At 46.6% G+C, this 12,857-nt stretch overlaps 1 protein-coding gene across 2 annotated transcripts in view; it reads right to left on the reverse strand.

The window, feature by feature from the left end:
* Positions 1-12,857, reverse strand: part of LOC146835072 (vitamin D3 hydroxylase-associated protein-like) — a 266,006-nt gene that overhangs the window by 115,658 nt on the left and 137,491 nt on the right. For both annotated transcript variants that reach the window (XR_014960683.1, XM_085602737.1), the window contains exon 5: positions 1,828-2,034. Coding sequence is in view for 1 of the 2 variants with exons in the window: in XM_085602737.1 (XP_085458863.1) it covers positions 1,828-2,034 (207 nt within the window). In the remaining variant the exon portion in view is untranslated. The remainder of the gene's footprint in view (positions 1-1,827; positions 2,035-12,857) is intronic.

Below are 12,857 nucleotides of genomic sequence, written 5' to 3' on the forward strand. Positions count from 1 at the left end.
TATTGCCTCAAACATCATATATTCATTCCGTGGAAATTGCAAATGCCCTGAAGAAGTTCTGGTTACAGAACGAAATGCGTTGGCTGTGCTTCATTTAAAAAGAAGAATTTAAAAAAACAATAAAGAAGGAAATTTAAACATCAGATGGACTATATATGGACTAATTGAGTATATATAATTGTGAAGTGGTGCAACTCTGTTTGTGCTGCTGGACTTTGCCAACTGTGAGTCCACCCTTGCCTGAGGTAGAAGCAATGCAGTGTCTTCAATTCCCACATGTATGGTCTAACTATAAAGCAAAAGCACTGATAGGGATTACTTTCCCTTACCAACAGATTGCGCAGTAGTGGCCCCCTAGAGAACGCCAGCCCAGAAACAGTAGCGCTCTGTCCTAGTCTGGGCATAGCAGCCTGCAAAGCATGGATGTGGAGTTGACTTAGAGTTGTATTATGTGATAAGCTCAGCAGCTACTGGGGTGTATTATGTGACAAGCTAAGCAGTCACTGCGGTGAGTACTGGGCTGCTTCCGATTTCTTCACCAACCTATTTAGATTGCAGTGTTCTCGGGAATGTCTTACACCTCTAGGTCTAAGCCATGAGTACCAAATCCATTGGAGTCTTTCTTCTCCAGTTTTGCCACCCTCATTTCTATTTCTTCTGTGGGTCTGTTGCACAGTTTCCTGAAGGAAAGGCATCAGCTTCAGGCAGCAGCCCAGTCCCTCTCATGACCTCCAGAGCCAAACAGAGGAACCTCTCCTTTGGTTTCCAGCCATGTTCATAAAAAAAACAAAGCGGTTTCTCCATTGAGCACCTTTAATGTCACCGGGATAATCATGATCAGCTAACTTCAGTGGTGCAGTCAGGGAAAACCTTCACTCTGTTATTATCCAGTAGCCAGCATCTTGACAGCGTAACCCCAGATGTTTGATAAGTTGAATGGAAAACCAACTTTTGAAAAATATACTTTGTGCTGCCTATGAGCCAGTTTACTGGTGTGACACGCTAGGCATACCTGGCCCCTACTCCATTGCGATTGGTCTCAATTCATACGAAAGGATTAACACTTGAAAAATATGTATCTCAGAAACCCCTTATCCTATTTTAGTAAATGTTGTTCCTTTTTGCTTAAAGCTTAATGCATGTTTATTATTGTGAGAATTCTATTATGTTGCGTTCTTAACTTTAATGGTATTTGATACTGTTTAAACTTAACACAATTATTTCTGTGAAAATGCCTGCTTTGTTTACCACAGCTACCAGAGGTTATATGAGATTCATTTAGAAACAGGTAATGACTAATTAGAGAGGGGCAATTAAGTAAAATACTAACTGCACTTTCAGACACTCCCCTTTAACGAACACAATTGTTAATGTTTAGGATATAGGTACTACTTTTTCTTTTCTGTTTTATGGTCAATTTTACTAATTTCTTAACTCCATTTTGTGTTTACTATGATGTTTGACAACATGAATCGAATGATGCTGAACTATTTAACTAAACGTGGTAATGGACTTTAATTTCTTTAATTCTTTACTACATTTTTGTTGAATTGTGTAATCAGACATTGTACCTCACACATGTTCGCCATGTTGCTCAAGCCAAGCTACCCAATATTAGGAAAGGATTAGTTCATTAAAGCCTATTATCCTGTGGACTGGAATGTGAGTCACTGGCTAAGCAGGTGAGTTCTCACACTGATGACGACAAATGAGGTCTTTCTCATGTAATGCCCATGTGCCCACCTGTGTTGAATTTGTATTAGCATCACTACCTTCTGTTAAAATTAGCAGGACTCGTCCTTGTCATTTATTAATGGTAGAACATACCTGAGCCTAAATCCTGTTGGCTTTATACCACAGACGCCACAGAAGCTGGAAGGAACCCGAATACTTCCAGCAATATCAGAGCCAAACCCCAGGATTGATCCGCCTCCTGCCAACAGCGCTCCTTCCCCTCCTGAGGAGCCGCCTGGAGTTTTTTGATGGTTCAGCGGATGTAAGGTTTGCCCAAAAATTAGGTTGCTGCAGTCATAGCTGTATTGAATAAAGAGAAATATTATGAGAACCAAACGCTTTTCAAAAAAAAGTTTGAGCTACTTATATGAGATTTATCACAGCCACAGGGAGCAAAAATGTGTTAATAGATAGTTAACAATTTAGCAAATGTGGCCAATAGTAAGGCTAGTGGTCTCCCACAGAACTTTTTTTTCAGTCTGAATCATTTTAATTAGGTTATCAGTATTTATCAACACTACAGAAAGAAGATCTATAAGAGATTAATAGAATCACAAACAGAGGAACAGATAAATATAAAACAGATATGTTTTCTCATACAGTGCCTGTTAAAAGTTTCAGATCAGCAAAGGCTTGTCTCTTCAATCAATCAATCAATCAATCAATCAATCAATCAATCAATCAATCAATCAGTAGATTTGTAGAGCGCTACTTGTCATCTGTAAGGATATCCAAGCACTGGTCCAGTCTTAGTAATTTGAGATACATGGCAATTAGTTGTATCTCCAAATAAATAAATGGTGTGAGGTATGGACTAAATGGTGTGAGGTATGGACTGAGTCTCAAAGATTAGTTTCCAATCCTTCGAGTGTATGGCCGCCATACTCTCTCATACATTTCTAACTGATCATTAAGTTTATATAATGTGTATCTGTATTATGCCATTAACCTCATGGTATCATTCCGCTATAGCATCGTCGGTGGGACTTTAGGCTTCCAGTGACACACAGCGCTGGGAACTGTAGGGCAGGACCCAGCCAGCATTTCTTGAGATGGAACATTCCCTCTCTGTTTTACGGATCATGTAACAGTGTGAGTTCCATCGCTTGCCCACAGCTCTACTTAGGCAATGCTGCAACTGAAGATAACATAAAAATTGTTTGGAGGCCGGTTAAATTCCTCATACAAGTCCTTAAAGGATTTAAAAGGTGTTATTGAGAACTTGATTTGCTGTTAGTCCCTTCTGAATCCAATATGGCCGGTACAGACCCTGACCTGTGAGACATACAGCAGCATTGCTCCAGCAAAAACTGGCACGTGTAGAAAGCTATTGAGTTTGAAGGATGTGTGTGTTGCTATCTACGTCTGCCTTAACCCTATCAAGATAGGGTTCTCTTTGCCTCCTGGTCAGAAACGGCTCATAGATATCACTTGTGGTCCATCTGCGCTGCTACAAAGGTGTTCCTTCCATGTCAGAGGTGTGAAGAAGTATGCCAGCTTGTGCTAAGTAGTGAGCGAAATAGTATAGTTCCATCTTTGGAAGGCGCAATCCCACTGAAGCAGTTGTTTCATGTAGTTTGGACATGGCTAACCTTTGTGTAAAATTCTGCCATATGAAGAAGTTGATAAGTGTCTATTCTCCTGAGTTGAGCGCGTGGTACAGGAATCTGCATTGCAATTTGCTCCATTTTGCAAAGCGTCTGCGCAGTAGGTCCATAATCACTGTTGTGTTATCTTTCATCATCACGTGTAAATTGTTGCTGATCAGTATCTCCACGTATTTCAACTAATTAAGAAGCCATCAGAATAGTAAGGATTGACTGAGCATGCTGTAATGTGGAATGTCATGGGCAAGGCTTCACTTTTGTAAGTGTAGAGCACCAACAAGGCTTACATGGTTGACATTAGTGCAGAATTCGAGTGTTCTGGAGCGGCAAAAGTGACGAGAATATCATCAGCATAAAGCATTAGCTTAATGATGACAGATGGAGTATCAATGCCTTTTATGCTTTTGGAGTGACACTGCCAGAGGTTCTAAGACCAGTAGAAAAAGTACAGTAGAAAACATAGGGGTGAAATAGAGCATCCCTGCCTCGTCCAATAGCAATGTTATCAGATAGTAAACCAATACAAGTAATCCCGGCTGTTTGTGAGCTGTATAGCTGATTCGCTTTTTGTATAAACTTTGGGCCAGGCCTAAACCCTCCTTTTAAATATTTATAAGACACCGCTTAGTAGGCCTTTTAGATCATAAGACTGGTGCATGGAATTTAAATGTAGGACATATAAAATACTAATGTTGAACGTCCTTACAGTGAAAAGGCCCAAAAGATTATTATAACTGTAGCAGTGTTGGTTGTTCCATAGGAAAGAATCGGGATACAACATTAAATGTAATATTGCTATACCTGCCTAGCAAACAGCCTGAGTTAATTATTTGTCTTTTTAAAATATTTATTACAAACCCAATGTATTTTTAAAGTCTATTTTTAATAAATATAAAACGGGTACCGAAAGCCTCTAGAAGCCTACTTGCATGATCTTCCAACTGTTAGCCCCTTTGGTGACATGTGAACTTGCTTCCAAGGCTGAGACAAAGGCCTTGGATGTGGGCAGGTGTTCCTTTCTCTAGCAAGCTGATGATCTGGTCTGTGCCTAGCAATATAGTTAACTCTGAGGAGGCCTACTCTGTCACTGACATGTGTAGCTAACAACTGGGCCTGCCCCCTTTCCCTAGCCAATCGGAGCCCATGCCCAGTGGAAGAGGAGCTGCCCCCAAAACCAGTTTTTAGTGACTACAGTCGAGGGGTTGCTGATGTCCCTGGCCACACCTCTAGGATGGGTACAGAGGCTCTGGACAGGGGAAAAAAGGTTCTGTCATATTTGTTTAAGGCAGATAAGGGCACTGTGGGATTGCTTCCTGTCTGTGACCTGAGAAGAGCCCTGAAGTCTGGACCTGCTCCCATTCCCATACCTACGAGAGAAAGGTGAACTTCAAGTCTTATGGCTGACCTGCTGCATAAGCTACAGGGAAACAACAAGGTTCAAAGGCCCTTTCTCAGCATTCCCATCTGACCAGTTCCAAATAGACCTAGCCTTGACTCTGCTGCTGGCCTCTGCTGGAGTGAGTCTTGACTCCCAAATGCTGTCTCCAAGGCCCTGGACCCTTTGCTGTGGCCAAATGTACTCCTTCTAACATATCCTGAAACCCGGGACGTAGAGATTTTCATAGCTCAACTATGCTGTTCTCCACAGCACCAAATTTGATTCAGCAGGTCCTTGCAGAGAAGGTATCTGGTCTCAGAGAGCCCTCTTCAGTTACACCTGCAGCCTACCACAAGAAGAATCCAAGCACCTAAAAAGTGACTACGCATGAAGGCAGATATCTTCACCCAGCCAAGGTGCAATAATTATCTGGCTGGTGAGGGACGTCCACTTGGCATGAAATTACAATTTCTTCCACTCAGAGCTTTCCTGCCCAAAGTCCAGAGCTTCACCAAGACCTCATCCAGCAACGATCTGATGGTGTGAAGCCCTCTTTGAAAATAGTCTGCTGGCTTGCTCTGCTGAGGATTTTTGACTTCAATTCCAACTAAGGGCCTTATTATGAGTTTGGCGGTCTGATAGCCGTTGGACCGCCTCAGCCCTCGCCAGCAGCCCACGGTGCTGGCGGTCCAAAGACCGCTGTATTACGAGTCGACCACGGGGCCGGCAGTGTGGAGACGGGGATCTTGCAGTGGTGTTGAGTACTATTATCAAATATATTGATGTCTGTGTGTGCATTTTGACAGCATATGTGTCGATTGCACACATTATTTGATGTGGGTACTCACCTCCTCAACTAATACCCCAATTTCTTATAACCAAAACTATAAGGAGTAACAGATGTAGGAGAATCAGATCAACAGGGATATGTGGAGAAGGACCCAGCAGATGAGCAGGATCAGGATGGGGGGGGTTCATTAGTACCAGGATCAGGAGGCCAGTCTAAGGCTAATAGAGGAAGCCATGACCAGGAAGAACAGGGTCAGGAAGGACTAGAACCAGGAGAAACAGATTTCGAAAACCAGAACCAGGGTAACCAGAACAAGTTAGAACAATGCCAGGGTGAGGACCAGTAGGTCCAAAAAAAACAAAGAGGAGGACTTGGAACAGGACCAGGAGGAAGACCAACACCAGAAGGCATGGCAGAACGTGGACATCTATGTGATTCTAGTCCACATGTATTAGGGTATCTCTTTTGAAAACAGTTCTTATTCATGCTTCTTGAGCTGTCATCCATTAGAAACCCACTCTTTTTTCACCCCACTCATAGAACAGGCAAGTATTTGCTGAAAAATCAGAACATTCAAAGATAATAGACCAGAAAGCCAAGACTGTTACAATTCTAACCTCTGAGCAATAGCAGACACTGTCTGATGCTGGCACGCCAGTCTGAGGGTAGATCAGAGGGCAGAGGGATTGAAGCTTGTTAGATGGATCTAATGGTGGATGGGTGAAAAAGTGTGTGGTCTGTGGAGAATGGTAGCAAGAATTTGAGAAACTCAGAAGGCTGGAGTTAGCAAAAATGGTTAAAGACAATCAATGAGAGTCAAAAGACTGTGGCAATCAGTAAATGGGAGCTCAGCATAACAAGACAAGTCCAGTGAGCAGAAGAAGGGGTGAGGGAGGCTCCTGCCTTATATATTGTCTCAGATGGCCCACAGAGGGAAACTGAGTAACAAAGCAGTAATAGCACTGGGAATCAAGGCCAACATTGATAGCCCCAGGACCAAGACAAGTGGTCTGGCGCAATTCTGAGGGCTAGATGAAGGCTGGTGGATATAAATATATGTCAGTGCTTGGAAGGCTGGCAAGGAGGCCATGAGTGTTAAGACCAGTAGAGCCATCTGCATGACTTCCACAGCTTTGCACTGACAATCCATATGCATGCATGTGTGGTGTGAATATGTAGCAAGTGTGTAGTAGTAAAACCTTGAGTTTGATCAAAGTCTAAGTACTGGGACCAGTGGGATGCATTTTGGATTGCCCCTGGTTTACCATGCCACATGATGGAGAGTAGATACACTTTCATAGACAGTTGAAGTGTATCAACTGCATGCCTGTGGCTAGAGGGTGGAGACCTAGACACTGAAATGAAGGAATGTGGAGAAAAGGCTGTCCACAGACATTCTGTGAGGTCTTTGTTATCAAAGGGCTGCTGAATAGTTCTTCAGAAGTGACACCATCAGATAGATGGTAGGAGTGAGGGCTAAGTGAGAGGTTTCAAAGCTTCTAAACAAGGCTGGTCCTATTGTCTGTGCCTGATGACTGCACAGAAAGGGTGATGATAGCCAGGTACTCAGATCTCAAGCTTCATTGGGTCCTTGTTTTGGATGCTCCTTCTTATACCCAGCACAACAGCTACTGCTCAGAGAGCCATCACCTAGCAAAAAGGCTATGTCTGAGCTACAGCTAGAGAATGGCATTTAAAAGAGAAACATCCCAAATCAGTTATGAAACCTCAAAAGTGGATTCACAACCCCTGTCTGGAAAATGAGTATAAAGGTGGAACTGTGAAATGATCGATCCTTGTGTAACAAAAATCAAGGTAATAAAAAGTCTCTGTTTATTCCTTATCTTATTTCCTACAATATTTGTAATACATTTTATGAAAACAATATTGCTGTCATTTTCTTTTTGTTCTGTGTCTTTGATGTCTGTATGTTTTTCTCTGATTTACTGGGAATATTACTTAATATTCCAATGACATTCAGTTCAACAATTATAGTCCGATTCGTTCATTCATTGGATCTATTGACAGAATACTTTCTATGATGACCTGGCATAGTACTGGTCTTTGAGGATGGACTTTACATTGTGCATCCCATTTAGGGTAAAACCAGGCTGCAAGAGACTAACTAATGACTTCATGTGAGAAATTGGGTTACTTGTTGAGGGGGATGAAACCCTACTCAAGAAATCAATCAATCAATCAAGGAATTGTAAGTGCGCTACTCACCCGTGAGGGTCTAAAGGCGCTGAGGGGGGGGATCCGCAGATCTGTTTAGCCGAAGAGCCAGGTCTTGAGGGTCTTCCTGACGGTGTTCAGGGAGGGGGCTCATCTGATGTCTGTCAGTAGCTCGTTATAGGTGTTGGCTGCAATGTGAGAGAAGGATCTTCCGCCTGCTCTGGCTCTGTGGATGTGCGGGATTTCGGCCAGTGTGAGGTTGGAAGATCGGAGGTTTCTTTTGGGTACGTGGAAGTTGATTCTGTTGTTGAGGTATTTGGGTCCATTGTTGTTTAGGCATTTGTAGGTGTGAGTGAGGATTTTGAAAGTGACTCTTTTCTCCACGGGGAGCCAGTGGAGACTTCGCAGGTGTTGGCTGATGTGTTCGTGTCGGGGGATGCCGAGGAAGAGTCTGGCGGCGGTGTTCTGTATTGTCTGGAGTTTGCGGAGTAGGGATTTGTCGATGCCGGCATAGAGTGCGTTTCCATAGTCCAGTCTGCTGGTGATGAGTGCGTGGGAGACTGTCTTCCTTGACTCAGGGGGGATCCACTTGAAGATCGTGCGGAGGATGGGGAGGGTGTTGAAGCAGCTGGAGGTGACGGCGTTGACCTGTCGGTTCATGGTGAGTGATGAGTCGAGTACGATGCCAAGGTTCTTGGCGTGGTCTGAGGGGGTAGGTGGGCTTCCTAGGGCAGTCAGCCACCAGGTGCTGTCCCATGCAGAAGGGGTGGTACCGAGGACGAGGACTTCTGTCTTCTCTGCGTTGAGCTTCAGGCAGCTGTTGGTCATCCAGACTGTGATGTCTTGCATTCCTTTCTGGAAGTTGAGTTTGGCAGTGGTGGGGTCTTTGGTGAGGGAGAGGATGAGCTGGGTGTCATCGGCATAGGATAAGATGTTGAGGCCGTGTTGTCGGACGATGGCTACGAGGGGGGCCATGTAGATGTTGAAGAGGGTGGGGCTCAGGGATGAACCCTGTGGGACTTTCGTGGGGTCAGAAAGGAAGGGTGGGTGTCTGATCCTTTGGCTTCTTCTGGTGAGGAATGATCAAACGCAGTCCAGGGCTGTTCCTTGTATGCCTGTATCATGTAGTCTGGTGACTAGTGTGCGGTGGGAGACGGTGTCGAAGGCCACTGATAGGTCGAGTAGGATGAGGGCTGTGGAGTGGCCTTGGTCCAGGAGGGTGCGATGTCATCTGTGGTGGCAAGTAGGGCAGTCTCTGTGCTGTGGTTGCTTTGGAATCCAGATTGGGAAGGGTCCAGCAGGGCATTCTCTTCAATGAATCGTTTCAGTTTCCTGTTGACTGTTTTCTGTGCAACTTTGGCTGCAAAGGGGAGGAGCGAGATGGGTCGATAGATCTTGAGGTCAGTGGGGTCAGCTGTGGGCTTCTTGAGCAGGGGCCTGACTTCTGCGCGCTTCCAGTCGCCTGGGAAGGTGCCTGTTTTTAAGCTGGTGATGATGGTGCGTTGTAGTTTGGGAGCAATGGCGGCCGCGGCTCTATGGTAGATGTGAGGGGGGCAGGAGTCAGTGGGGGACCCAAAGTGGATGCTTTTCATGGTTGAGGTGGTGTCTTCGGCCGTGATCGGTTTCCAGTTGGAGATGGTGGGCTGGCTGGTGTTTCTAGTGGGCGGGGGCCCATCTGTGGCGCCTAGTGGATGGTCGATGAAGTTGTTGTAGAGGTTTTTCATCTTGAGGTGGAAATAGGTTCCAAGCTTGTTGCAGAGGTCTTGGGATGGGGTGATGTCTTTGGCTTTGCTGCATGGGTTGGTGAATTCTTGAATGACACTGAAAAGTTCCTTGGAGTTGGCCAGGATTTTGTTGTGGATGAAGTTCCTCTTGGTGGCTCTGATCTGGTTGTGGTAGTCCATCATGGCGTCCTTGTAGGTGGTGTGGTTTTTGGTTGTCTTGGTGTTTCTCCAGTTCTTCTCCAGGCATCTGCAGGTGCTTCTGGATTCTTGGAGAGCGGTGGTGAACCAGGCGGCTTTCCTGGGGCGTTGTCTGTCAGGGTTGCGTAGCGGGCGAGCTCATCTGCGCAGCTGGAGTTCCAGGTGTGGAGTTCTCTGGCTGCGTCGCTTACGTCGGGTGCCCAGCTGTGGTTGTCTCAGGTGAGGGTGGAGTTAGGTTGCTCATCGGTAACCTTGCTCCAGTTCCTTCGTGGTGGGCGTGGGGCTGGTTTGGGTGCCTTGAGTTTGTCGATGGCCAAGTGTACGCAGTGGTGGTCCATTGCGGTTGCGTTGTGTGGCTGAATTGGATGCTGTTTCCTGCGGCAAAGATGGGGTCGAGGGTGTGTCCTGCTCTGTGGGTCAGTGTGTTGACGAGTTGTTTAAGTCAGATGCTGGCAAGGTTGTCACGAAGGATAGTGGAGTTGGGCTGCTGGGGTTGTCGAGGTAGAAGTTCAGGTCTCCAATGAGTAGGTAGTTTGTTGAGGCGATGGCGTGGGGTGCAATGAAGTCGGTGATGGTGGTTGCGAAGGGTGTTTGAGGGGGGTCTGTAAACAAGGGTTCCTCGGAGTAGGGCTTTGGGGGTGGTCTGGATCTGGAAGTGCAGGTGTTCAGCAGAGGAGAGGTTTCGCTGGAGGTGGTGAGGCGGAGGGTGCTCTTGTGGGCGATGGCGAGGCCCCCTCCTGGTGGTCTTTCCTCTGGATCTTGCATCCGTCTGGGATGGGGTGCTGATGTCGGGGGCAGAGGATGAGTTGGTCCAGGTCTCTGTAAAGAAGGCGATGTCGGGTGAGAGAAAGTCGAGTAGGTTCCAGATTTCCATGGCGTCTTTGTATACGGAGCGTACGTTGAGGAGGATACATTTTTTGGTGTCGCCGGTGCTGGCGGTGTTGGAGGTCGTGGTGGTGGTGAGGGTCTGGCGGCACTGGAGGCAGGAGAACTGGCCGTGGGTCATGTATGGGAGGCCTTTTGGCATTCTCTAAGTCTTCCATGGTTGAGTGCGAGGAGGCTGGGGGTGGTGTCGTAGCGATCAGTAGTGGGAGGCCCAGGGTTCCTGGTGCTGGCCGCAGACGGGCTTGCCTTTGGCATGCCCACTGCGCACATGTCCGCTGTGCGACCGTGCAGTGGCCGCCATTAAGTAGGGGAGGTGGGAGGAAGGAGAGGCTGGGACGGCGGGAGCGGGGGATTTCCAAGGGGGAATTCCCGGGGGAAGTTCCGAGGGGGAGGGGCCGCAGGGGCAGCAGCGGCAAAAGGCAAAAGGAACAGGTAGGCACAAGAAAATAAAAACAGTGGTGGAATTAGAGCAAGACACAGATGGGCCCAATAACAGTGGCACAACAGGGAAAAAATAAGGAAAAAAAATAGCTGAGAAAGGTTACGGTGGATGCAGGCAGTCTAGTCCCAGTTGGAGCAGGCTGCAGGAGCAGGAGTGGGCAGCAGCCTCGAACCTCCCAAGGAGGAGGTCGGGGTCTGGAGGCAAGAGACGGCACAGCGGAGCAGCGGGGAGAGAGTGGACCTAGACTGACGGACGGATGTCTTACTCGTTCTCCCCCGCCGCGGCTGCTATTAAGTAGGGGAAGTGGGAGGGAGAAGAGGCTGGGAGGCGGGAGCGCGGGAATTCCGGGGGGGAGGGGCCACAGGGGCAGCAACGGCGAAAGGTGAAAGGAACAGGCAGGCAAGAGAAAATAACAAGCATTTGCAATGCAATAGGTCTCGCATTTACGCGAGTTTGAGCTATTGGAATTGTAAATGACAATCCCTTTTTTTTTAATGTTTTGTTTGTTTGGTTAAAACATAAATAAAACGCATTGTCATTTACAATGCTAACAGCTTAAACTCTCACAAAAACGACACCTATTGCATTGCAAATGCTTGCTTAAATAAAGTAATTTGTTTATTTGATGTAACCTTTTTTTATTTCACATCCAGAAAAAACTATTTGCAAATGACACCTGACCGTATTCTGATCTATAACCATACTTCAAGCAGGTTTATGCCTAACATGCACCAGGTTGTACCTTTGGTAGGAGAACGCTTCTTTTCAAGATATCTTCAACGTTCAATATTATTTAATACATTTCAATACAAGAACTCTCTTAGAGGCAGAATTGACATCTGCCAGCTAGCAGCAAAGCAGGGGAAAGGCGTATTCCTCTGAATCCTCTTCTATCTTATTCAAAAATGAGTGAGAATATTTGAGAGACGGCTAAAGCGGTCTGTTGCCAGAACCAGAAAGCGAAAAAAGGAGTACAAACAGGATCTTTACCTCCTCTCTTGTTGATCAGCCTTTTTACGGAGACTCGGCCTCTGATTGGCCATCAGTTTTGTTTGTGTGCCCAAATACTGTTATTTTCCAGAGACTGTAAAAGCACAGAAAACTGCTGGACTGCAGCACAAACTGCAGAGTTTGACACAGATTACTGGAGCATAGCATGACTGAAAGAGCACAAGATGTACTGCATGTGCACTATGATGACTGCAAGAGCATAGTGTAAAAGATTTCAGGAGAAACTTTAGAAGCAGAACATAGACTACAGGGTCTCTGCACTGGCTGCATGAGCATGAAACAGACTGCAGGAACGCTGCACTAACTGCAGGAACTCTGCGCTGACTGCAGGAACAGGCCACAGACGGTAGGATCTCCACGGTGATTGCAAGAGAATGACAGACTACAGGATCTCTGTACTGACTGCAGGAGCATGACAGACTGCAGGAACTCTGCACTGACTGCTGGAGCTCCGGCCTAGCTGCAGGAACAGGACACAGGCTGCAGGATCTGCGCACTGACGCAGGATCTGCGCACTGACTGCAGGATCTGCGCACTGACTGCAGGATCTGCGCACTGACTGCAGGAGCTTGACACTGACTGCAGGAGCTTGACACTGACTGCAGGAGCTTGACACTGACTGCAGGAGCTTGACACTGACTGCAGGAGCTCGACACTGACTGCATGAGCTTGACACTGACTGCAGGAGCTTGACACAGACAGTAGGAACTCTGCACTGGCTGCAGGATCTCCGCACTGACTGCAGGATCTTAACACAGACCGTAGGAACTCCGCGCTGACTGCAGGAACTCCGCGCTGACTGCAGGAACTCCGCACTGACTGCAGGAGCTCCGCACTGGCTGCGGGAACTGCGCACTGGCTGCAGGAACTCCAAACAGATTACAGGAGCATAACACAGACTGCAGAATCTCTG

This window comes from Triturus cristatus, chromosome 4_2, assembly GCF_964204655.1.
Source record: "Triturus cristatus chromosome 4_2, aTriCri1.1, whole genome shotgun sequence".
Classification (NCBI taxonomy): Eukaryota; Metazoa; Chordata; class Amphibia; order Caudata; family Salamandridae; genus Triturus; species Triturus cristatus.